Raw genomic sequence first — 26,387 nt, 5'->3', positions numbered from 1 at the left:
CTAGGATATTCATTGCTACCTATGGGGTCAGAGTCCAGGGTCAGTCCATGTACAGTCTTTAGGTAGTGGCTTAGTCCCTGGAAGCTCTGGTTGCTTGGCATTGTTGTACTTTTGGGGTCTCGAGCCCCTTCAAGCTCTTCCAGTTCTTTCTCTGATTCCTTCAATAGGGGACCTATTCTCAGTTCAGTGGTTTGCTGCTGGCATTCACCTCTATATTTGCTGTATTCTGGCTGTGTCTCTCAGGAGCGATCTACATCCGGCTCCTGTCGGTCTGCACTTCTTTGCTTCATCCATCTTGTCTAATTGGGTGGCTGTATATGTATGGGCCACATGTGGGGCAGGCTCTGAATGGGTGTTCCTTCAGTCTCTGTTTTAATCTTTGCCTCTCCCTTCCCTGCCAAGGGTATTCTTTTTCCTCATTTAAAGAAGGAGTGAAGCATTCACATTTTGATCATCCGTCTTGAGTTTCGTTTGTTCTAGGGATCTAGGGTAATTCAAGCATTTGGGCTAATAGCCACTTATCAATGAGTGCATACCATGTATGTCTTTCTGTGACTGGGTTAGCTCACTCAGGATGATATTTTCCAGTTCCAACCATTTGCCTACGAATTTCATAAACTCGTTGTTTTTGATAGCTGAGTAATATTCCATTGTGTAGATGTACCACATTTTCTGTATCCATTCCTCTGTTGAAGGGCATCTGGGTTCTTTCCAGCTTCTGGCTATTATAAATAAGGCTGCGATGAACATAGTGGAGCACGTGTCTCTTTTATATGTTGAGGCATCTTTTGGGTATATGCCCAAGAGAGGTATAGCTGGATCATCAGGCAGTTCAATGTCCAATTTTCTGAGGAACCTCCAGACTGATTTCCAGAATGGTTTTACCAGTCTGCAATCCCACCAACAATGGAGGAGTGTTCCTCTTTCTCCACATCCTCGCCAGCATCTGCTGTCACCTGAGTTTTTGATCTTAGCCATTCTCACTGGTGTGAGGTGAAATCTCAGGGTTGTTTTGATTTGCATTTCCCTTATGACTAAAGATGTTGAACATTTCTTTAGGTGTTTCTCAGCCATTCGGCATTCCTCAGCTGTGAATTCTTTGTTTAGCTCTGAACCCCATTTTTTAATAGGGTTATTTGTTTCCCTGCGGTCTAACTTCTTGAGTTCTTTGTATATTTTGGATATAAGGCCTCTATCTGTTGTAGGATTGGTAAAGATCTTTTCCCAATCTGTTGGTTGCCGTTTTGTCCTAACCACAGTGTCCTTTGCCTTACAGAAGCTTTGCAGTTTTATGAGATCCCATTTGTCGATTCTTGATCTTAGAGCATAAGCCATTGGTGTTTTGTTCAGGAAATTTTTTCCAGTGCCCATGTGTTCCAGATGCTTCCCTAGTTTTTCTTCTATTAGTTTGAGTGTGTCTGGTTTGATGTGGAGGTCCTTGATCCACTTGGACTTAAGCTTTGTACAGGGTGATAAGCATGGATCGATCTGCATTCTTCTACATGTTGCCCTCCAGTTGAACCAGCACCATTTGCTGAAAATACTATCTTTTTTCCATTGGATGGTTTTGGCTCCTTTGTCAAAAATCAAGTGACCATAGGTGTGTGGGTTCATTTCTGGGTCTTCAATTCTATTCCATTGGTCTATCTGTCTGTCTCTGTACCAATACCATGCAGTTTTTATCACTATTGCTCTGTAATACTGCTTGAGTTCAGGGATAGTGATTCCCCCTGAAGTCCTTTTATTGTTGAGGATAGCTTTAGCTATCCTGGGTTTTTTGTTATTCCAGATGAATTTGCAAATTGTTCTGTCTAACTCTTTGAAGAATTGGATTGGTATTTTGATGGGGATTGCATTGAATCTGTAGATTGCTTTTGGTAAAATGGCCATTTTTACCATATTAATCCTGCCAATCCATGAGCATGGGAGATCTTTCCATCTTCTGAGGTGGTACTCTTCTTGATAATTATTGGACCACATAGTTTATTGGATGATGCCCATAGATAGGGTTTTGCTATAAGGGTTTGTCTCTTGAAGAAGAGGCCCACGATCTTCAAGGCATGGGCACAGGGGAGCTGATGATATGGCTTTAAGTTTGTAACGGTGGGGAAGCGGATGTCCTTTTTCTAACAAAACCAAAGAAGAAAGATAGTTAATAAAATAGGTTGAATTTGGCCAAGTGTTGTGCTATATACCATCGTTCCAGCCCTTGGGAACTGAGGCAGAAACAGGAATGGTCTGAGCTCAAAGCCAGAGTGGGCTGTGTAGTCTTTTTTTTTTTTTCTTTTCTTTTCTTTAGAGCTGGGGACTGAACCCAGGGCCTTGCGCTTGCTAGGCAAGTGCTCTACCACTGAGCTAAATCCCCAACCCCGAGGGCTGTGTAGTCTTAAAGGGTATCTGTGGTAGCTTTGCCTTTCTTCTGTTTTGTTCCACTGGGCTCACAGTAGAGTTGACAATGCTACACATTGGCGATGGGAGATCCTTTTTATTTTTATCCACTCTACCAATTAAATGCTTGTCTTTCCTGGAAACATTCCCTCGCATATCCAGAAAGGGTGATTTACCAGTTTCCTGCTCATCACTGTAGCTTAGTCAACATTCCATCACTGTAGTAGCTTTCTGTCAGGGAGAAAACACCTGAGAGAATGACCTTTAAATGGGGACAGAGTGCTTTTAGTTCAGCTCCAGAGACGTCATTCTATGTCCCCTTTGCTCTGTTGCTTTGGGCCTGTGGCATGGAAGTGTACAGAGAGAGGACCGAGAATGAAGTAGAGTAAAGCTGCTATATTCCTGGTGGCCAGGAAGCAAAGGCAGGGGAAGAGGCCAGGGTCCCAGTGTCCCTTAAAGGGCATGCCCTCATCGACCTACCTCTGATGGAGCCTCACTTCCCAACAGCACCTCAGATCAAACCTTCACCAGGTCGTGGCCTTTGGGTGCCTTTTGGATCCAAACCATCAGAGCCGTGTAAATGGGGATTGATTTCTGGCTGGACTTATCTTTATGCCATTCCCGTCTCATTTCAGTCACTGTAAGTTTGAGGTAATATTTAAAAATTGAGGGTTGGGGATTTGGCTCAGTGGTAGAGCGCTTGCCTAGCAAGCACAAGGCCCTGGGTTCGGTCCCCAGCTCCGGAAAAAAAAAATTGAGATGTGTGAACCTTCCAGATCTGTTCTTTCTAGAGACTGTTTTGACTATTTTGAAATGCCCTGAGGGTCCATAAAACTTTCAGATAAAAAAGGAAATGTTTTCTTTTTTTTTTTTTTTTGGTTCTTCTTTTTTTCGGAGCTGGGGACTGAACCCAGGGCCTTGCGCTTCCTAGGTAAGCGCTCTACCACTGAGCTAAATCCCCAGCCCCAGGAAATGTTTTCATCATCCAGCAGAGAATGCAAAATTGAAGCACTTACTAATGTAAGGAGACTGTAAAACCTTCGCCTACAGAAGTAAAGTTGTTCACTCATGTTGGTCTTCATCCCAGCCGATTTTCTTCTCGGAGGCTTGTACCCCTGAGATGGTTTAGTCACGATGGTTGACCTGATCCACTTTAAGTACAACAACTGCAATATTAGTAGCCAACTTAATTGCCCAATATTCTTCCAAGTCGGTATCTAGAATACCGCATCCAACATGGCTTGTACAGCAGAATTTCTGCCTAAAGATCTAATCCAACAGTTTTATTTCCTTCTTGGTTCACTACACATATTTTAGAGGTTACATCATTGGCCTTAACTCTAGAATTTTCTAACAGTGCCCATGAAATAGCTTCAAATGCTACAACAAGCTTCTTTCTAGTATACTGTTCAAGTCCAGACCTTGGCTCTCCATATGTTGTGATGTGTTTGGCTAGTTCAGTTTCTGATCTTTCACCCCACCAAGCAAGATGTTTATCCCCTGTGAGAACTTCAATGCATCAACACCATCATCTCTTGCTCTTCCTATATCAACCATCAGATCAACTATAGAACCTCAACACAGTATAATAGAAATGGTACCGTCTTCTTTTTCATGATTGAAAACAACCACCCATGCATCTGTAACTTAATAGAAGCAAATGCTGTTACCTCCATACCTTGAAGAAATGCTCTATTTCCTCAAGAGTAAGAAGAATCAATCTGGGGAGAGCTGTAGCTCTAACTCTTTTATTGTCTCTTGAGATCCCATTTTGAGTCCAGCCTTACCAACATGGTATTGCCTTTGTTTGCATAATGAAGAGCCATGTTTGTCACTTTGTCACCTGCTTTAATGTCGTCTTCATCACTGCCAACAGTAGCGTTGCTTTGTGTACCCATGAGATTTTCCTTTAATGAAATCCAGCAACTCTTCAGCAGTCTTTCTCGGCACCGTTCCCTCATCTCTGTTTTGCCTTCAAAAGGATAAGAGTACTTTCAGTTTCTTTCTTAAAAACCAATCCATGGGTTACCAGATCCCAGAAGTTTACAACTCTGATGTTTTTATCATTGAAATTACTGGAATCAGGAAAAATAGTCACTGAGTAGTAAGTGTGACCAAAAATGTGTTGTTCGCAGTGTGCACTCGTTTCTGGGGTAAAAAGTAGGGACGATACTTCATCATCATCCTGAGAGATTTACAGGACCTCATCGTGCGATCAGAAGGGTGCTGATAGACTTTTGTTGTGTGCCATTTCTTAACTTATCATCTCTGAAACTGAGCAACTAGCTCTGAGAAATTATTCAGCTTGTTCCAGAGGACTTCAGCAAATACCAAAACGGAATTTCTGCCATCTCCAACTTCTTGCTCTTGAGGATGAGAGACCATGGTGTCATTTGTGCATCAGGATGCTATACTTCCAGATCTTTCAAAATGGGTTCTGTATCATTTATCACAAACCACTCTCCAGGAGACTGAAGAACACTTAATTCATTCCACTTGGTCCCTATGCTGTATGAAAGTTTGGGAAGATTCCTTGCAAGCTTGTACTTTTATATAGAAGAGGTTTCCAGCCTCTTCTAAGGCTCAAAATGTTTTGTTTTATCCTGGAGCATCTGGGAAAAGACTGGAGGCTTGGGGGCTTGAAGTGATGTGATCAGCCTGCAAGAAGCTTTTTTTGGAAGTCTGGAGGAACTAAAGAGCAGGCAAGCTCAGCTACTTCCTTCCTTCTCTCTCCTCCTCCTCCTCCTTCTCCTCCTCTTCCTCCTCCTCCTCCTCCTCCCCCTCCTCTTCCTCCTCCTCCTCCTCCCCCTCCTCCTCCTCCTCCTTCTCCTCCTCCTTCTCCTCCTCCTCCTCCTTCTCCTCCTCCTCCTCCTCTTTTCCTCCTCCTTCTCCTCCTCTTCCTTCTCCTCCTTCTCCTCCTCCTCCTCCTTCTCCTCCTCCTCCTCCTCCTCCCCCTCCTCCATCTTTCTTTTTCTTCTTCCTGTGAGACTGGGTCTTTCTATGTAGCCCAGGCTGTCCTTAAACACATCATTGAGCCTCAGCCTCATGAATGCTGGGATCACAGGCAGGTGTTACCACACCAGTTAAGCTTGTTTTTCAATTTCTATATACAGTGCTTTAGAGATTGTGGGAAGAACAACATTGAGTCTGTAGATGCGTGTGTGTGTGTGTGTGTGTGTGTGTGTGTGTGCGTGTGTGTGTCTGAGGAGATCTGAGGACAACTTGTGGACTCTGTTATCTCCTTTTACTATATGGGGGGCCTGTGGATCAAATTCAGGTTGTTAGGCTGGACAGCAAGTGGGTCTACCCACTGAGACATCTTATTGGCCCTATACATATGTGTGTGCGTGTGTGCGCGCGCGCGCGCGCACACACACACACACACATACACGAAAGGGAGAGAATATGTCCAAAATTGATTAAAGAGGTGGTAATTGAAATTTTCCCTTTGCTTTGTCCCTACCCCTTTCTATGCTGCCTCCTGGGGACCGTGTGTCAAGATCAAACTGAGTATCTCCTTCCCAGACACCAGCTATCAGAAATGCACTGAAGTGGACAGTGTATTTCTACGAGAAGCCAATCGTTGCTGACATTCCTGATGATGTTCTGGATGAAGGATGGGAAGGTTATGAGGTCTGAATCAGTGGTGGGAACGATAAACAAAGTTTTCCTATGCAGCAGTGTGTCTTGACCACAGTAGACTCTTCTTTTGTTGTTGAGAAAGGGGGATTCTTGTAGAGACCAAAGAAAGGAAGCACAAATCTGTTCAGGGATGCATTGGGAATGATGTTCTCAATGTGGTTATTGTAGAAAGGAGAGATGGTACTAATACGCTGAGAGACACCACCGTGTCTTGGCAGTTGAGGCCCCAAAGAACTTGCAGAATCTGAAACTCCAATCTCTTTAAAGATAATGAAGTCGGGGTTGGGGATTTGGCTCAGTGGTAGAGCGCTTGCCTAGCAAGCACAAGGCCCTGGGTTTGGTCCCCAGCTCCGAAAAAAAGAACCAAAAAAAAAAAAAAAAAGATAATGATGTTCACTAGCATGTTGGCAGGATGCCCTTTAACAGAGAGGGTGAGAAGTCCAAGACCAAAGCCCCAAAGAATTGGCATCTTGCTATGCCCCATGACCCACCACACAAAAGCTCATGAAGCTCTGAAGAAACGGGGCACCAAAAGTAAAGAGGCAGCTTCAGAATATGCTAACCCTTTGGCTGAGAATGAAGGAGGCCGAGGACTTCTTAAATGTGGAGTCCAGTCAAAAATAACTCTTTAAGGCTAATAAATAAATAAAATGATGAGACTTGGAAAAAAAAAGAAAATTTCCCTTTTGCTATTCCCAAGTATGTCAGGAGGTACTTTTAACAGTATAATCTTGTGATTCTTTTTTGGGGGGTGACATAAATGCGTTATGAAAATGTCAAACATTGTTTCAATATTTTAAAGTTTTAGAAAGGGTCTTTATGACCATGTATTGAGTTTGGTTTGATCAATTTGATACAGTGTAGCTAGAATCGCCTAGAAAAGAAGTTTCAATAAGGGATTGTCTAGGCTACTGGGTCCCTGTGGTTATATTATATATAGGCGGTGATGTTCTCTGGGTAAGGAATCCTGGATTGCATAAGAGAGGAGAAATCAAGGTAAACATTTGTCAGTCCATTGCTTTCTGCTCCTGCCTGTGGGTGTGGCATCATCAGTTGTTTCAAGTGTCTGCTATGCTGACTTCCTGCAGATGAAATTGTGAGTCAGGAGAAACCCTTTCTCCATTAACCTGATTATATATTTGATCACAGCAAAAGGAGAGGAAGCGAAGACACCACGCTGTATCAAGAATATAAACGTGGAGTGTAAACAAGATGTAAACAAGGGTTTGCAGCAGGGAGTCAGGTGGATAGCGCTTGCCTATCATGCATGGACACTGGCTTCAATCCAAAGCATGGGGGAAAAGTTCTTTCTGTTTACTCTCCTTACATTTTAGATGTTTATTAGACATTCAGATTGGCATAGTGGTGGTGGGGAGGTGTCAGCATGGTGGCATAAGCTTGAAAACCTAGCACTTTGAGGGCTAAGGCAGGAGGATCTGGAAATAAACTATAAATGGGGCAACTATTTAATTACACGGAGTTCTATCTCATTCTGTCCTAAAATCTTCATAGCCTTGAAGTACCATCAAGCACGTAAGTAGGTTCTTTCATTGATAAGCAGTGTAGACTCCTTACTACAAGCAGCATATATTCATTTCTGTATAGCCCCTTAGGCTCACCCATGCACTACCATTGGAGGGGAACTTCTAAGAGTAGAACTGTAAGTTTGAGGCTATCTGCACATTTACACCTTTGCACATCATTGTGTTTTGATAATGCTAGAACAGGAAGACCTTTACCTTAGCCATGGTAAAGGTAAAAGCTACCAGACATACTGGGGGAAAAAAAGAGCAAAAGAACAGCCTACTAATTTTATTAATAGCTTATCAGCATTGAATGTGAAGCAGAGGCCATCAGACAGAAACAGCCAAAGGCCCAAAGAAAACAAGTTTTTCTGCTCAAGGTAGATAAATAATGGACAGCTTTGGGAAGGAAGTTGTACTTTCATGTTCTGGTTGGCTCTTTATTGCTGGGATAAACACCATGACCAAAAGCAACGTGAAAAGGTCTATTTTGGTTTAAAGCAACCTGAAGGAACCTGAAGCAGGAACCTGGCAGGACTGCTGCTGACCACTTCCTGTCTGCTTGCTTTCTGTTACATTTCATACAGTGCTGGGGGTGTGAGGGTGTTGGTGGGTGGGGGTGTGTGTACCTGCCTAAGGATGGTGCCGCCCACAGTCGACTCAGCTCTTCTGTATTAATTAGCAATCAAGAAAATACCACACTGCAATAGTGGTAGCACACTCCTTTAATTCTAGCCGAGGCAGCAGATCTCTATGGGTTTGAGGTCAACCTGGTTTACAGAACAGGTCCAGGACAGCCAGGGCTACACAGAGAAACCAACAAAACAAAACAAAAACAAACAAACAAAAAAACCCCAAACAAACCTAAAACACAAAAACCCAAAACAAAAATCAAAACAAAAAACCCCCAAGCCCACCACCACCACCACCACAACCACAACAACAACAAAACAAACATAAAACAGAAAATGCCACAGACATGCCTATAGTATAGAGGTAGTTCCTCAACAGAAGGTCTTCTTCCCAAATGTATCAAGTTGACAGTCAAGATTAGCCACCCCAGCCTGTCTGGATTCATATTTGCCCGGTGCAGCATTCCTTCCTGAAGGAATGAGTCTTCCCTCGGAGAGAGGGGAGTAGGTTTCATAGCCTGTTTGGGACGAGAAGTGTATATTTTATATGACCCACTTTGGGGAAGAGGAATCCTGATTTCTATGACTGGCTTAGGGTCAGCAAAGGTGCAGGAGAGAGTCAGGAAGGGGTCAGAGGGATTTGGCTTCAAGTATAGGGCATGCTAAAGTGCGAATGTGGGGGAGCTGTGTTCTGAGTCTTGGAGAGATGTCCAAACCTTAAAAAGGGTTGTACTTAAACCGGCTTGTGCTAACATTGGGTAGCTGCTAATTTGGGCAAACTGGTTGAAAATTGGTATCTCATGATTTCACTTTCCATTTCTTTACACGGGAGTTCATGCTCTCTGCCTTTGCCTTCATATTTCTTTGATTTCACTGGGCTAGATTTATCCAGCATCGCCAGGCCATATGGTTGAGTTCGGAGGGCAGGATCATAGGGTCATCCTGCCCTGGGCTCTGGGCTCTGCAGCCTGGGCAGACCCGGCCGGCGGGAAGGAGGGGTGGGACGTCCGGCTTGAGAAAGCGCTGTTGAGACCGAGAGAAGCCCAGATGCCTCCGGGACGTCTTGCGCAGGAAACGCAAAGGCGCGGAGAGACTAACCTAGCCGGCGCCGCCCTTTCAAGCTGTGTCTCCAGGGCGACAGGAACTAGAAAACGAAAGTGGAACCTGCTCGCTGCCAGCTTTTAGGCCTTCCCGCTGCCTGAGCATCTCCTCCCTGCCCAGGCAAGTAGTTTTTCCCCTGGTTTGCAGTGCAGGGAGGCGCGCCGAGGGTCCCAAAGCATGAGTTCCGCGCGGTCGCGCGCCCCGAAGTGGCCATCGCGGGAGCGGCAGGTCTGGCTCCCACGGGTGGGGACACGGGGGCCTTTCTAACCCCACTGATGAATAGGCAGGGACTCGCGGGTTTCGTCCGGAAGGTGGTTTGGGCGGGACTGCGGTGGTTTAGGAGTAGGGGCGAGGACAGTGACCCAGAAATTGAGGCCCTAGCTAACTACTGGAAGAAGCTAGTTAGAAGAGTCTGAGCTGAGGGCATTGGCTTGCTGCCCCTTTCTCTTGGTGCTAGGCCTTTACTCAGGGACCCGGGTTTTGTCTAAAGACTTAGGTGATTATGTTTTGGAGCAGTTACTGTGCGTGCATGAGTTTCTGTATATGTTTCACCTGATGAGTGAGTGTGTGTGTATGTGTGTTTTACTTGGTGAGCGTCAACGTCTAGTCCTTGAAAATAAACAAGTGTTTGAGAAAAGTAAATAGAAAACAAAACAGCAAATGAAATGTTTCTTCTTAGTGCCACATTTAAGAAGTTTTACTTTACACCATTGTCTGTCTCCCTCTCCTTCCTCTCTCTCTCTCCCTCCCCCCTCTCTCCCCCCTCTCCCCCCTCTCTCTTTCTCTCTCTCTCTCTCTCTCTCTCTCTCTCTCTCTCTTTCTTTCTTTCTTTCTTTCTTTCTTTCTTTCTTTCTTTCTTTCTTTCGTTATAAAGGCCAGAGCCCCTTAAAGCGGAGCATGGAAACTGTAAAATGCCACCATACCTCTGCTGAAATTCCCTTGTTTCACAGTATTTGAGTGGATTTTTTTTTCCAGGACACCCATTTTTCTTCTTTACTGTGCACAGAGGAGACTGGTAATTCTCTGCTCACAATGGGTCTCAGAAGACATACAGCCATATGTCCTCAGACATAAGTGAGTTAAGGAAGAAGGGCATTGAAGAGATCACAGAAGGAAGTGAGGTCTTGCAAAACAAGCTCCACAGGGAGCTGCTTTGATTCTAAAGATAAAGTGCACTACGTTGACAATTGAATTAAGAAACACATTAGTGCTGATGAGGTGTGGAGCTTTCCTGAGCTCAAATTGATTTTTGTCTTTGATATTGATGAACAGCTGGAAGGACGGTGCCACCATTTACCAAGGAGGCTGGTGTGGGCTGTCAGGACACTGAGCTGCAGAGATAAAAGCCAGGGAGTCACCCAGCCTGGAGATCTGAAAAGTCAGTTGTAAGGGACTTTGCAATAAGTGTCTGGGGACTAGACTGAGGAACACTTGGGTCTGCGTATTTCCAACTTTACACTATACCATCTGGAAGACAGACCATTTACTGCCATGAAAGTGTCTTCTTTGTCACATACCCAGTAAGTTCTTATTTTTTATAGTTTTGAGGATTTTATCTTTGTCTTGTATTCTATCAATATGAAACATATGCATTCCTCCACCTCCCTGCCCGAAATTTATGTGCTGAAAACAATACCCTCCTCCTCCTCCCTCCTCCTCCCTCCTCCTCCCCTTCCTCCTCCTCCCTTTGGATTGGTCGTCCAAGAGAGTGTTTCTCTGTGTAGCCCTGGCTGTCCTGGAACTTGCTTTATAGACCACCCTGGCCTCACACTCACAGAGACCCACCTTGCCTCTGCCTCCCAGTGCTGGGATCTAAGGTGTGCACCGCCACCGCCCAGTCTGAAAATGTCTTTTACTTGCTATTTGGTTGTATGGAGCCTTCAAGGGCTCTCGTTCACAGAGCCTCTCTTGTACTGTATCCAGAATTAATCTGGCTTCTTAATCCTGGATAGCATTTACTGTAGTTTTATAGTAAATATTGTGGGTGAGATGTGTTTTAAATGAGGTGTTCTGTTTCCTTCCGTAGAGCAATAGAGAGCCCTCTTTTCTGCAAACCAAGCTCCTTTGAAATGGCTTAGCTGTGCTCGAAATATGAATTATAAAGCCCATCAAGTGCTTCATGGCAGAAAGAGGACACAGCCATTTTTATTCATAAGTTTATTTTATCATATTTTATGTGTGTGTTTTGCCTGCATGTATGAATGTATACCACATGCCTGCCTGGTGTCTCAAAGTCCAGAGGAGGGTGCCAGATCCCCTTGAATTGGAGTTACAGGCAGTAGTGAATCACCATGTTGGTGCTGGGAACCGAGCCCAGGCCCTCTGTAAAAGTAGCAAGTACTCTTACCTGCTGAGCCATTTTCTAGCCCCCTACAGTACATGTTTTGAAGAGAACACAATTTCATAGCGACCATTGTCTTTCTGCTCGCCACTTGTAGTGTAGTGCCCAATGTATTGTCAGGTGTGGAAGGTAAGTTTGATGAATATGTTTTTTTATTAATGTCTTAAGTTATAGGATGCATGTGGTGAGAGTGTCATACATACATTGTAAACTTAAAAGCACAATTTCCTTAGGTAGGACCTGCGTGCCATCTCATCTTGACTCAGCTACTGGTTGAAAGGACAGCGATTCCGAGACCCTGCATCTTCTGGGCCATCACCACCACCGCCTTAGTTTTCTGAATTCCACGATGGTAAGTGAGGAGGAGCGACCGCTTTCTTCCATTTTCAACACTGGGAGCTGTAATCTCACTTAAATTTTTTCTTCAGGCTGTTTTTGTACCTCTATAACGTACTTTAACCTGTATAGAATATTACATGATTTCCGTAATGTAACCTCATCATTTCCCCCCTTTAATTTCTGTCAGCTCAACCTTTATTGTTATGTTGAAACATTGGATAGCTTCACTTTCTTTTGTAGCCAGTTTTTGAGTTTTTGGAATTGCGAAGACTTGGCACATTTAGTGGAAAAGTTAAAACTCGACAGCAGCGCATCCTGAGGAGCAAATACGGTTCCAGCAAGGTCTAACTGCTTGCTAAAGATGCTTTCCTCTTTTGGTCTCATGTCATGTGTTTTCTTAACCACATAAAGGGCAACGTTTCTAGTGATGCTCAAAGGATCTTTTCCATTTTCGCTTTCCCCTTCTACTTAAGATTTAGTTCGCTCGTGATCTTTAGGCCAGGCTCCCTTCAGATGCCAGAAAAGAGGGCTGCAGTGCTCATGTGTGCCCGGGCTAGCTAGAGTCTCCAGAGGGTTAATTTAGGTATCTTCCTCAGCTTTCACTGAGGTCTGTTCCAGTGTCTGCCACTATGGGACTTGTGTGCTCAAGCCTGTGTGTATGTGGGGCTAGACTGTGCTTGGAACAAGCTGGAGCGAGTTTGTTACTGGTAGCCGTTCATGACTTGTGTGTGTTTCTTTCCTTCACACCTGAGGGTCTGTGGTGCAGACTGTCACTTTTACTCCACAACCCCCTTTTCTTACTCTCTGTTTGTTTCTTCTGTCTTGTCCTTACATATACCTGCGTGTTATTTTTGTCTCCCTGAAAACGGTTGAAGTCTGTCCCAGTGAGCCGATTTTATTCTTTTGCTTTCATTTTTAAGGCCGTCAGGGTGAACAGAACACTGTGTGTGTACATACGCCATTCCTTTGCTGTCCTTCTGGGGAGGTAGAAGTAGGCTTCTCTCCCAGATGGACCTTACTTGAAATATAGTCCTTGTCTTGAGAGTCCAAAGCTCCTTTGCGGTTGGTTAACCACCAGTCCAGCTCAGGAGGTGTGGTCCTTCCCAGCTAGTTAAATGGATTATGTCTGAACTTTGCTGCAACTGGTCCTGGCATATTGCACACATCTTGAGTGAGGCAGATGGATTCCCTTCCTAACTTGAGGTGGGAGACACATGAAGGCGCTAAGCAGAAGTGGACTTAGAAGGCGAATCTAAATGAAGGAGTTTTGCTGGGCACTCCACACGGCACGAGCTTCTGCGAGAGCATGTTCCTCTGTGACTCACTGTCACCTCAGATCCCTGGTGGAAATGGGGTGTAGTCTATGCAGCCAGCACCTTGCTGCAAGACTTCCCATTGATGCTGACCGTAAGAGGGATCCCCTGCTCACTGGCTTACATACTTGGGTCTCAGTAATCCAGGAAATGTATAGCATCTTTCAAACGTTGTCTTCTTTGTAGTTATTTTAATAAACCAGGACTTTATACACAAGACTCAAGCCCTCTATCACTGAGCTGTATACAAAGCCTCTTTAAAGTGTTAGAAAACGAATGGTACCTCTCCCTGATGACTTTAATCCCAGCACTGGGGAGACGGAGGCAGGGGGATCTCTGAGATTGCAGTCATCCAGGTCTAAATAGCAAGTTCAAGGCCAGCTAAGGCTGCATAGAAAGATGCATCTCAAAAAACAAACAAAAATATTTCTTTATTTCTTTTTCATTTTCTTTTTTTCCCCATGACACTCTTCTTTTGGGTCTTCCTAAAATCAAATATTTAATACTGTTTTCTACCTATTGGAAAAAATAAAGGGATCACTGTGCACAGAACTCTCAAATTTGACTAACGTCTATGTTAGTAAGTGGAATGAGGCAGACAAACTCCCACTGATCAACTTTGTGGAAGGATGTGTTGTATCCCACTGATGTGATTGCACCTTTCGTAGGCTCATATTTAAACAGTAGCCAACTGTTTTCCTGCAGGCATCAGCGTTGACGGTCAAAGATCCCACAGTTTCTGAGAGAACAGTTGTAGTTTCTGGGCTTCCAGTCGGCCTCTCAAAAGACCAGTTAGTGAAGCGCTACTTCCGGGATGAGGGCGGACATGTGGAAAAGGTGATATATCCACCAAGATCCAAAGGAGTTGCGTATATCATCTTCAAGGAAAAGAAAGGTATTTCTTAACCAAGCACATCTGAGAAGTGCTTTCTCAGTGAAATTAAAATTTCATATTGATAAGATCGTCGATGGGATTGGCAGCGTTTCAAGTAGAATTAAAAATTACTCTATTCTGAAAACCAGTCGGTTTTACGTTTACAAAAATATATGAAAATAGCTCATGAAAATGTCAGTGAGTGAAAAAGACTTGAAGACTTTAAAAAATATTTTGCTTCTTGGGAGGCAGATATAGAACATGTGTAAAATAAAGTTAAATTACATATAATCTCCTAGATGGGACAATTACTTTGGGAGTTTCTGGTGGCAACAACAATATAATCACACTCTGTGCTTCTAATCCCTCAAACTATCAAGTGGAAAATCTTCTCCTCCCCCTCTCCCTCCCCTCCTCCTCTTCTTGTTCTTTTAAAAAAGATTTAATATATATATATATATACATATATACATATACATACATACATACATACATACATACATATATATATATATATATATATATATATATATATATATATATATACTGTAGCTGTCTTCAGACACACCAGAAGAGGGCATTGGATCCCATTACAGATGGTTGTGAGCCACCATGTGGTTGTTGGGAATTGAACTCAGGACCTCTAGAGGAGCAGTCAGTGTTCTTAACCACTGAGCCATCTCTCCAGCACATCAAGTGAAAATTCTAATAAAGAATTTGCTTTGCCACTGGTAACATTGAACTGAGGACTATGGCCTGCACCTGAAATAGGACCGAGCCATTCTGCCTCCCACCTCAGCTTGAAACAGCCACCTGGTTGGCTGCAGATTGTCTTTGCTACGCCAGCCTGGAAGAGGGACAGTTCTTTTTTAGGCTTAGGAATACTAGAGGAATAGGTGCCAGAGAACATTCTCCGGGCTCTACCCCATCAGGAGTGAAAGTTCCATGCAGGTGTAATAGCGCGCGCACACACACACACACACACACACACACACACACACACACACACACACACACAGGCTCTGTTTGAGGGGTGTTCAGGTATGTGGTTGTGGCGAGGGCTTGCCATATCTTTAAAAATTTGGCAGTAGTGGTGTAAGATGATATTTATGGAGCAAATATTGCTAAATACTATTCTGGATGATGTTGAGAACACAACCATGCATGGAATAGGCAGTCTTTTTAGTTTTCATGAAGTGTATGTACATCAGTGAGGGTGGGTGTCTATTAGGGCAACGGATGTACAATATGTTTGTGCTTTATTTATAACTGTACATTTATGTTTACATCTATTTATATGTTAACTTACAAACGTTATGAAAAAGTGTGAGGAATAGTAAAGAGATAAAAGTGACTGGGTGGTATTGTTTTAGGTAGACTGGGTTGGGAAATTTCTTTTGCTCTTCTAACACTTTATTTGAAAAAAGTTCTCTCTGTTATTTTTATTTTATGGTGCGTGTATGTGTATGCTTGTGTGCATGAGTGTCTGAATGTCATGTGTCTAGAGGTGCTTGAGAAGCCCAGAAGAGGGCGTTGGATCCCTGAAGCTGGGTTACACACAGGAGATTGTGAGTCACCGGATGTGGGTGCAGAGAATGAGACTGAGGTGCTCTAGGAGAGCAGCAAGTGTTCTTTCCTGGTACATCATCTCTCCAGCCCTCTTTCTCATTTATTTTTTGAGATGGAATTTTATCATGTTGCCCAAGATGCCCAGGCTGGCCTTGAACTAAGGGCCTTCAGCTTTAGTTTCCTGACAGCTGGGATTACAAATTTACACTACCAGATCTGGTTGGAAATCAATGTGGTCAGTGTCGGTCTCTCTCTCTCTCTCTCTCTCTCTCTCTCTCTCTCTCTCTCTCTCTGTCTCTCTCTGTCTCTCTCTCTCTCTCTCTCTCTCTGTGTGTGTGTGTGTGTGTGTGTGTGTGTGTGTGTGTGTGTGTGTGTTGGGGATTACATCCAAGGTTTCATGTACACTAGCCATATTGGGGATAACATACCCAATACCCAAGGTTTTATCTATGCAAAACATGTGCTGTACCAACTAGGTGTGTTCCCAGATCTGAAATACTCTGTTTCTGTAACAGTTGAGCGGAGACCAGAATGAAGCAAAAGGGGGTGGGGTTAAGGGGATTCATAAGGATAAAGGGGAAGAACATTCTAGGATAAATGAAGGACTGGTAAAAATTGTTGTGGTGAGGAGTGCGGTGAGGAGGGATGGGGAGAAGTATGTTGAGTGTTTGCAGAAATAGGAAGGCAGAGATGGAATGCGTGTGAACAAAGTAATAGGTATGAGGACCTTGAGAGCTGGGACCCCTGTGTGCTGAGCAGCCTGTGGCCCCGGGGACGTTTCTGGGTTGCTTGTGGTGAGGTGGGAGCTGTTGGAGGTTCTGAGTAAGGGACTGAGGAGTGGAGTTGCTGTTCTGAAACAATGTTGCAGTGTGGAGAATACGATCTGTCAGTGGCTGCCGCTGTAGAGAGGCTGGAGCAGAGTCCGTGGGTACTTAGGACACCTCAGTTTTGGAGACCTGGAAGACGGTATTTGAAGATGCTCAGGGGAACGCTGACGAAGAAGTGAGCTTTCCTCGATGTGACACCTGTTAGGACAATGAAGTAGGAGCAGAAGTTTGGAAGTGATCACGTAGATATGTCCAAAGCCATAGAGGTTGAGATTAGCCATGGGTGGTTATAGTGATCAGAGAGGCCCCAGGTCTGGATTTGTCAGTGTCGAGAGCAAGGCAGGGATGGAAATTAGCAGAGAGTTAGACAAAAAAACTTCAGCTGTGTGGAGTTTCCGGAAGGCGGTAATCCTCTGATGGGTGGCATGGAGGATTGACCTTAGGCTCTTGCTTTTTACTCCTGTATGGATTTGTGTGTTTAAAAATAGAATTAGTATCTTATTAACACCTTTATGGTGAATTTTAGTGTGTTAAAGCTCGAAGGAAAGGCTATTTGAATGTCAGGTGTAGGAAAAAAATGTAAAAAACTTACTTTGCAAACAATAGAACTGAAGGTCTCCATTTGTTAATTAAGGTACTTGTTGGTGTGTGTTGTGTCATGGCATAAACACTGTTGATGCTAATGTTTCCATAGTTGCACAGACCATCATCAGACAAAAGAAACACCCTCTAGGCTCAGAGCCTCTGCTCACAGTCTCTCACTTCAGTGAAAAGGTGAGTCTGGGCCCTGGGCTGTATTTTGAGGATTGGACCCCTTTTGTTTTGGGAAGTCTTTTATATACAAGGATACACAAAGGGCTCTAGCCCCATGGCTTCTTAGGAAAGAGAAGTAACTTCTCAGTTCTCAAAGGCAAAAGCTGCCTCTAGAAATGTTTTTATATTTCAATATTATGTGTATCCTGTGATGCCTTTAAAGTGACTATGAGCTTTTTTGCTGTCCTGGATGATAGCAGGGATGAAAGTTTTATACTAGGGAATAACAATTAAGATGAATATTTAAAAAGGAACTTTGAAGGATCGAGGAAAGTGGGTAGGAGAATGAAAGTTAAAATCCAGGCTTCTGTTGTAGCCACTATTGAAATTTAAGTTGGGAGATGCAGGGCAGGACTGACTGCAGGGGGATATCTGGAGTCAGGCTTACACCAACAGTTTACATATCCATGGATTCTGAAAAGCACTTCGATTCAAAACAGAATTTTGTCTCAAAATATTGTTTGACTTCATTTCTGGGATGTGTGGTATGGGCTGTGAATCCATGTGGAGCAGTGTAGGCCCCTCTGGAGGGGGTGAGCTAGATCGAGAAGCCGGAAGCCTAGACTTTACCTTAGAGCTGAACCCCTGGGAAGAGTGGCAGGAGGCAATGTGTGCCACTTGCTCTGCGGCAGTGCTGTCTTGACTTTTTTCTCTTTCTCGTTGTAGGTCTTCAACTATGTGATGGCCATTCTTGATTTGTCTGTTTTTCGGCCTCAGATTGTGCTAGAAAGCCTAGTAGTAGACCTGAAAAAGAAAATCCCAACTTTAAATTTTAGCCCATTGGGACGCAGTGGGAAAATCTCTGTGCAAGGTTCATTTCTGGCCATCCTGAAGCTCAAACAGGCTTTGATATCAAAAGCTATTTCCGCTTTAGAAAACAACAGGAAATACGCTGGTGAGAGGAGAAACTGGACTGGACAGAACCCTAGACGGGTCCTGCAGAAAAACGAGAACTCTGCACCGACTCTGGGGACCTCTGTACCTGAGCCTGCCGGCAGCCCGGAGACACTTGTGCTTGATACAGATGTTTTTCTTTACTTGAAACACAAGTGTCAGTTTTATGAACCAACGCTGAGCAAATACCATGTCCTGTGTCAGGAAAGGGTGGATGGTGACATCACTACCCTTTGTCTACAAGATGCCCGGGATGGGTCTTACCCTGGCAGCGTCAGACATGTGAAGGAGCTCATTGAGGAGTGGGCCCAGGAGTTCTACCTTGAGCTCAGAAAAGAGCTGCTGGTTTTGGAAGGAAGGAGAGAGAGCGAGAAAAGAAACATGAGGCAGGCTTTTGAACAACTGTGTTGCAGATATCCTAGAGTTTTGATGAATGTTCACAGAACACATATTGACCTTATAGGACCTCCTTCTGACACGTCCCTGTTTAAGACACAGCTCATGAAGTCTGCAGGGCAAAAGGTCACTTGAAGTCTCGGCCACAGTTATCATGGTCACTCCCCCCCCGCCCCTCCCCCACCCAGGGTGTAGGTGAAGATTTGGATATGAAGATATGGATATGAAACTACTTATCCGGGCTGGAGAGATGGCTCAGCGGTTAAGAGCACCCGACTGCTCTTCCAGAGGTCATGAGTTCAATTCCCAGCAACCACATGGTGGCTCACAACCATCTGTAATGAGATCTGATGCCCTCTTCTGGTGTATCTGAAGACAGCTACAGTGTACTTATATATAATAAATGAATAAATCTTTGAAAAAAAAAAAAGAAACTACTTATCCAAAGTTATCCAGTAGACAGTGAATGGGACTGGCATTGAATAAAAAGTAATGTCTAAATCAAGCCTTGAAAAAAAGAACTCACTAAATGTTGACTGATTTCCCCTGCAAATCAAAATTATTAGGAGAAGAAGTCTTCCCTTGCATAGGTTTGCATGACTAGTGTGCTGTTGCTAAGCTCTCGGGGTTTGTATTCACCCCACATAGCATTAGAATGTTGGCCGAGCTCACTTGGGAAGTTGTGGTTCTGTCAGAATTGTGGGGGAATCTTGGGAGAAGTCTGTGTGAACGCTTTTGTGTGTGCTTCTTGCTTTCCGATAGTATGGCATCCAGATGAGCATTGTGAGTCGAAAACATTGTGAATCAGAAATGCCTTTAATTCAAGTAGTTTGCAGAACATGCTAGATTTGCCAAACTGCCCACAGTGAGGAGATGACTGCGTACCCGGGTTGCTGCGTTGACTGACAGATAGGCTCAGTGATGCTGCTCTGCACTGCTTGACAGCATTGGGTAGTGGATCAGCACTTGTTTGGAAGAGATTCAGTGTTCGAAGTACGATTTCTACTGACTCTTTATTCCTTTTGCACCGTAATAAAGGAAAACGTACAGAAGACTAAATTGTGAGCTGCATCGTTATTGCGTGAAGGATCATCTGCGTTCTGAGCATCCGCGATCTTCCTCTTCAAATGCTATTACTTTAGTTGGCACGGTAATAAAGACAAAGAAAAGCCACAGGGATTTGTTTCCAGGTCTGCGACTCCCTTGACTTTTAGCCTTAGAATAAGTCAATTTTACATAACAGAGCTCTGCAGAGCTCATCTTGGTTCATAAATAATAGAACCGTATCTGTTCCTCTTCAAGTAAACAAACATGCTCATGGTTGTTGTAACTGCGTAGGAAAAATCTGTTGGGTCTTTATTCTTCTTTGCCATCTAAATCCCAAATGTTTAAACACTTTGTTTCCTTGGTATATTTCTGACACCAAAAAAACACAGGCCACCAAATCCAAAACTTGACAAATGGGACTACATCGGTCTGAACAACATGTGTGCCCCAGAGAACATGATCAATCTGTCGAAAAGAATGCTTCCACTTGTTTGGGCTTCTGTAACAGGTTTTGAGAGGTGACTTAAACAATGGACATTTCTCAACAGTTTAAAGGCGGGGGAGGCAGATCAGGGTGCAGTCAAGGCTGGACTGTGATAAGGGCTGGATTTCTTTGAGAAAGCAATGTAGTCCCCTCTCTTAGAACACTAATTTCATCCTGAGGGGCTTCCTTCATGACTCAGTCATGCCCTCTCAGGGCCCCACCTCCAAATACCATCTGTGTTAGCTTCTCGTTGCTGTGACAGTATACCAGAGCAAACTCACAAGCAGGAAAGTTTGTGGCTCCCAATTTCAGTCCATGGCTGCTTGACTTCGTCTAGTGTGGTGAGAGTACCCCACAGTTACCATGTTTCCAGTCATTAGGGCAAAGGGGAAGGGAGGTATACCTGCCCCTGGGTGTTTTAGGATATAGTTAGCATTGCACAGATCCAGCTGGTACTGAGATGCTCACTTAAAGCATAGCTGTCTGGGGCAGGTATGAAGTCACATAATTTATTATAAGCATCTTCCAAAGGGTTCTTACACACTTCTGCATGAGAGTGGGGAGGAACAGCTTGCTTCTGATGGGTAATTATGAGAAATACCCACCTTTCTGCCTTTCCCCGGAGAGCTGGGTTTTAGAGTGAAAGTCCCACATACTCCTTCCTGTGTTCTGTAAATTGCCGAGCGCTTTACTCTTCACCTTGGAATAAAGCTTCCTTGCTACGTCGCTACGTCTGCGTGCACCTTTATTCACTGTCTCCTTGCTTAAGATGTGGTGATGGTTTTAGTGAGAACTTACCACAGCCTGAGTAGGAGCCTAACCTGTGAGATTGCCCAGATTGCCTTACCTGATGGGGGAGCATCTTCTGCAAGCCAAGATTTTAAAACAGAAAAGCACAGGAGGAGGAAGATTTCTCATCTTTGGCTCACTGGCCTTCTCTCTTGCTACCAGGGGCTAAGGGAACACTGTAGGAAAGGCGGTGGAGGGGAAGACAGTAAGATCCAGCCGTGGGCAAGACTGGGGCAAAGCAGAGTGTTCCAGGCACGACAGCAGGATGGGTATAGTCAGGCACTCATGGTGGCCGTGCTTGCCTGCATGAACTCAAGCCACTCTGCATTCCAGGCCTGATGGGCAGGGGACACATGAGCTCCCACTCCTGACAGAGGTGGTCAGTAGTCAATGGCTGCTAGAGGAGGGAGAATCAGTATCCTTCAGGGTGTGGTCCTTCAGGGAAGTTGGCCATGCTTCAGTGTATGGTCGTTCACCTGTGCACATGTGGGAAGCCTGATTCCATTCAGTGTGCTAGTTGAAGAACATGCATGAAGAACATTCATGAAGAACATGACGTTGAGTAGGGGCCACAGGGGAGGCATACATGAGACCTGGGAGGAGCGGGGGAAAATAGAGACATTGAATATGAATGGAATACATTGTATGAATCTTTAAAGAATAAATTTAAAATGTCCGTCTGTCTAACTATCTACTGTCTTAGTTAGGGTTTTATTACTGTGAAGAGACACCATAATTAAAGCAACTCTTATAAAAGGACAATATTTATTTGGGACTGGCTTACTGCTTCAGGGGTTTAGTCAATTATCATGGCAGGAGGTATGGCAGGGTGTTAACTAATTAACTATAATTTGAAGACAAGATCTTGCTATATGGAGACCAGACTGGCCCAGAACTTATGATCTTGCCTCAACCTTCCTATTTCAAAGTGTGTACTGCCAGAAACAGTTCTTGTCAATCTTGTCCGACTGGGAGAAAGGCTAATAATGCCTTTGTTTGTCATTTTGCGGGTACCAGCAAATGGGGTTGGTTACAGGTACGCCTTAGTGCATAGGGTTACTCACAGACATGGAGTCAGTGATAAATGAAGACAGATGTACCCAAGAGTTGAGGTCTCTGCTCATAAATATGCCTGCACCCGGGGGGCCAGCTCCCTAGGTATTTTTAATTGATACTATTGACTATACCTAGTGTGACCCTGCTTTCTTTACTTGTAGAACCTACACATCAATGATGGCCACCAGACAGTTACCTTAATGAGAATGACAGGCCAATGGAGACGAACAAATGAACAATGTGAACAAACCCAGTGTCTTTAATAGGGTTTTACTGCTGCGAACAGACACCATGACCAGGGCAACTCTTATAAGGATAACATTTAATTGGGGCTGGCTTACATGTTCAGAGGTTCAGTCCATTATCATCAAGGTGTGAGTATGACAGTGTCCAGCCAGGCATGGTACATGAGGAACTGAGAGTTCTACATCTTCATCTGAAGGCTACTACAAGACTGGCTTCTAGGGAGCTAGGATGAGGGTCTTAAAGTCCACGCCCACAGTGACACACTTCTTCCAACAAGGCTACACCTTCTAATAGTGCCACTCCCTGAACCAAGCATATTCAAACCACTACACTCATACACCCAGGGTAACAAAGTTCTTTTCCAGCCTTAACCTCTTCCACTCAGGAGTCTTTATCAGGCTTTTAGAATCACGTAATTTTGTTCTACAAAGCCTTCTGTCATGATGACTTGCTTTGCTCTGAGCTGAAGGTGATGGGAACCAAACAATTGTGTATGGACACATTTGAAACCATGAACCAAAACAAACATTTCTTCATCTAACTTGGTTTCGTTTGAGTATTTTGTTACAGGCATCAAAGATGGCTTATACAAGGAGCTGTGAGAGGCTGTCTCCGCTACGACTCTGCCAAGAGAGTTGGAGAGTAAAACTCAAACATCAAAGAGACCAGGTTCTAGAGAGCTTGACCCTCAAGGATGAGGAGAGGGTCAAGGGTCAAGCCATCACTTCCTTGTAGAGGAACACCCTAAGGCAGCAGCATAATAGACAGTACATGCTTTCATTTATAGGCAAAGTATGGAAAGAAGTCTCTTCTACTTTTTATTTATTATTCTCTCATTCTGTCTCTCTGTCTTTCTCCTTCACCCCCACCACTCTCTCCCTCTCCCTTTCTCTGTCTCTCTACCTTCTCTCAGTCTCCATATCTCTGTCTCTCTCTCTTTCTTTCTCTTTCTCTCTCTCTCTCTCACACACACACACACACACATGCGCGCGCGCGAGTGTGCATGTGTGAACTATAGTGTGCATGTGGAAGTCTGAGGACAAGTTTCAGGAGTCAGTTCTCTCCTTCTGCTGGATTCTGGGGAGCTAACTCTGATCCTCTTAATCTTGCTGGTCCAGAAGTCTTAATGGTGTCCCTGGATAGCTGAGTCTTCATGGCCCTGCTGGATGGAACAACATCATTGAGAAAAAACAAAAACAAAAACAAAAACAAAACCAAACAAACAAAACAAGGCATAGTCAACTGGGCTGACTGAATCCAAGAAGAAGATAGGAGCCACCATATCATGGGTTCCAGATAATTCTTTTTTATTAGGTATTCTGAGAAGCTTGGGAAGCAAGGACGCATTTCTGTTCCCACTAGGATTTTTTCATATCTTTTTGTTCTCAGAGAGGAGTCTTTCAATTTTTTTTTTGTAGCTCAGCCTCCCAGGAACTCAACCACACCATGCAGATTATGCTTCCTAGAGGAGAGGAGGTTAGGATATGCAATAAGAGGTTCTCGAAAATAAATCCCAAGAAAACATGGTTATGAATTGATCAATTCTGAAACTGACACAAGACTCATAGGATCCAGCCCTGTGTCTTTCCTAGGGGTGATAGTTCAGTACTTGCTAATTCAGTGTTCTTGGAGACTTCATAGGGCATAAATACCAACAATGAAGTTTGTAATGTCAGGGAGCCTGAGTCAGCAACCATTCTTGAGTAAGGGCCTGGTCAGGGCCAGATGCTGCTAGTTCTCAAAGGACCTCACAGAGCGTCTTGCTGTTCTCCAGTGGGCTCTGCACTCTCTTGACAAGGGAGCCATGTGCCCTGTCTTCACCGTTATCTGAGTAGGGGTGACAGAAGAAGATAAGGTAATCTTCTGCTCAACAGTGTAACCCGCTCTCACTCGTTTCGGCCGACTTCTGCCAGCCTGCAGCCTCTGGTTTTTCTTTGGGGCCAGATACAGAGAACACGTCTCATTCTGGCCTTGGGATGATCTGGAGCAAGAATGTCCCTCCCCACCCCTTTTTTACTCTAATACATGATTTAAAAAAAATAAAGCAATCACACACTAGACTGTTTCTGAAGATCTGAGCTGAGGGACAGTAATGTGAAGACTGAAACAGCCACCAGCCATGGATGGAAGCTTTGCGTGATTCTGCCTGGCAACAGTCAAGGCAAGTCCACACTGGGCTGGGCATTGAAGTGACACTGAACCGAAACTGTAGTGGATGTACTGAATCACACCTTTTTTTTTTTTTTTAAAGGATGTATTTATCATGTGCACACTGTTTTCTGCCTGCATAGGTGCCTATAGCCCAGAAGAGGGCACTGAATCCCATTACAGATGGTTGAGAGCCACCACGTAGTTGCTTTGAATTGAACTTATGACCTCTGGAAGAGCAGACGATGCTCCTACCCTCTGAACCATCTCTCCAGCCCTAAAACGTAACCTTTGAGGATGAATTTAAAGGTGACAATGTTGTAAACCTGACTTTCTCTTCTGTATTTATTAAGTTTTGAAAAGTTGTTACCACTGGGCTCCCGTGTGTGTTCATCTGGTGTCCAGGAATGGAGCTGTGTTTATATTTTGCTGCTCTTCTTACTACATCATCTCCTCCTCTTCCTTTCTTTTCCTTCTCTTCCTCCTCCCTTTTTCTTTCTCTTTTCCCATCTTTCTGCTTCTTCTTCTCTTCTTACAGGGTTTTGCTACGTAGCTCAAGCTGGCCTGAAACTCAGGATTTTCTTGCCTTAGCCTTTCAAGTGTTGGGATTCTAGGTGTTCACCACAAGGCCACCTCAATTTTACCCAACCCCCCTCAAAATATGTATTTTAAAGTAGCTCATGGCATTGTGCAGGTTGGTAAATGTTAACTTGATACAAACCTGGAAAGAAGAGAATCTCAAGTCAGAGACTGTCTCCATCAGACTGGCTCAAGGGAATGTCAGTAGGGCATTTTCCAGATGAATGATTGATGAGGGAGGGCCTAACCCACTGAGGGTGCTGTCATCTCTGGGCAGGTGGCCCTGAGTTGTATAAAAACTCAAGTCGAACAAGCCAAAGGCAGCAAGCTGGTGAGTGGCATTTCTTCTTGACCGCTGCTTAAGTTCCTACCCTGACTTCCTTCAATGACAGACAGTGGAAGTAGGAACCAAATAAACCCTTTCCTCTCTGAATTGGTTTTGGTCAATAGTTATTGCAGTCACAAGAAGCAAATGAAAACAGTAACAATTATTTAAAACACATGGATAGAAAAATATGCTTTAATGTAGTTGTAGCAGAAAATGCAAACTTTCCATATACTCAGGGATTTGGAATTACCCAAGGTACACCAGTGTTTCTTGGTTTGGTGTCCCTTTTATTTTCATATTAGTTTGACATTCTATATAATCAATTATTACTCAAAATATGTTAATTTCAACATCTCATTTAAAACACACCATTTCTAAGACAGTCTGTATTTCTTTTGTCCTGTCTTCTGGTCATGTGGCTTGGCCTTAAGAATTTTTATAATGCATTCATTTGGTTTTCTTTAATATTGCCTCTCTCCTCTGTTCTTTTGGTGTGCCATGACAAAAGCCAGGAACCGTTCATTTCCTTTCAAGTAGGCCTTCCTTACCTTTTCTGGGCCAACCTGAGTGTAGTTATGAATGCCGTCAAGAAGCAGCAGCTTGAAGCATGAGAAGTTAACACAGTGGAAGTACGAGGGAGCAGTGGCCAGACGCTCCAGCTCCAGCATAAACAATGGTGATGTCACTCTGAGTGATGGGCTGTGACGTCCTCCTTAGTAATCTGAGGACTTGAATGAATGGGTAAACTGTTAGCTCTGAACTTGGATTTCAGTGTTATCTCTCAATATTAAAGAGACACACTGCTAAGGAGTGTTCTGTAAGTTACTTAGCTGAAAGGGCCTTGAGTGGGAACCAGTGACACCAGGGTTTGTTTATTTTTGTTTCAAAAATTGGGTTGAGACTCAGAGGCAGCTACAATCTGAAAGAAGCACTAGAGGGCGCCAGACCCCTTTGTGAGGAATTCTTTGTCCTGCAGAACACAGCCCCTTTACATCAGCCTGTCAACCTGCGAATTCAGGATCAGCCTGAGCTCCGCAGGCGCGATTACACATGCATTA

General features: G+C 44.1%; 1 protein-coding gene and 2 pseudogenes across 8 annotated transcripts; 2 read left to right on the top strand and 1 right to left on the bottom strand.

The window, feature by feature from the left end:
• Positions 1–1,921: 1,921 nt before the first annotated feature.
• On the top strand, positions 1,922–20,909 carry Rbm43 (RNA binding motif protein 43). Of its 8 annotated transcripts, NM_001037649.1 has the most exon segments (6): positions 9,370–9,406; positions 11,861–11,979; positions 13,985–14,174; positions 17,244–17,323; positions 18,029–18,877; positions 19,083–19,706. In NM_001037649.1, coding segments are annotated over 4 exon segments (1,032 nt in total). In that variant the 5' UTR covers positions 9,370–9,406; positions 11,861–11,976; the 3' UTR covers positions 18,788–18,877; positions 19,083–19,706.
• On the bottom strand, positions 3,514–4,596 carry Cct8-ps3 (chaperonin containing Tcp1, subunit 8 (theta), pseudogene 3; annotated as a pseudogene).
• Positions 3,910–4,926, top strand: Cct8-ps2 (chaperonin containing Tcp1, subunit 8 (theta), pseudogene 2; annotated as a pseudogene).
• Positions 20,910–26,387: the final 5,478 nt, after the last annotated feature.

The sequence above is a fragment of the Rattus norvegicus genome, chromosome 3, assembly GCF_036323735.1.
Source record: "Rattus norvegicus strain BN/NHsdMcwi chromosome 3, GRCr8, whole genome shotgun sequence".
In the NCBI taxonomy this organism is placed as follows: domain Eukaryota; kingdom Metazoa; phylum Chordata; class Mammalia; order Rodentia; family Muridae; genus Rattus; species Rattus norvegicus.
This window is presented reverse-complemented; position numbering and strand designations above follow the sequence as displayed.

What these genes read in the sequence shown, in the direction of transcription:
- Rbm43 (XM_063283546.1), top strand. An exon ending in CATCTTCAAGGAAAAGAAAG is followed by an intron (nt 14,175 to 17,243) that starts GTATTTCTTAAC and finishes ATGTTTCCATAG; the next exon opens with TTGCACAGACCATCATCAGA. An exon ending in TCTCTCACTTCAGTGAAAAG is followed by an intron (nt 17,324 to 18,028) that starts GTGAGTCTGGGC and finishes TTCTCGTTGTAG; the next exon opens with GTCTTCAACTATGTGATGGC.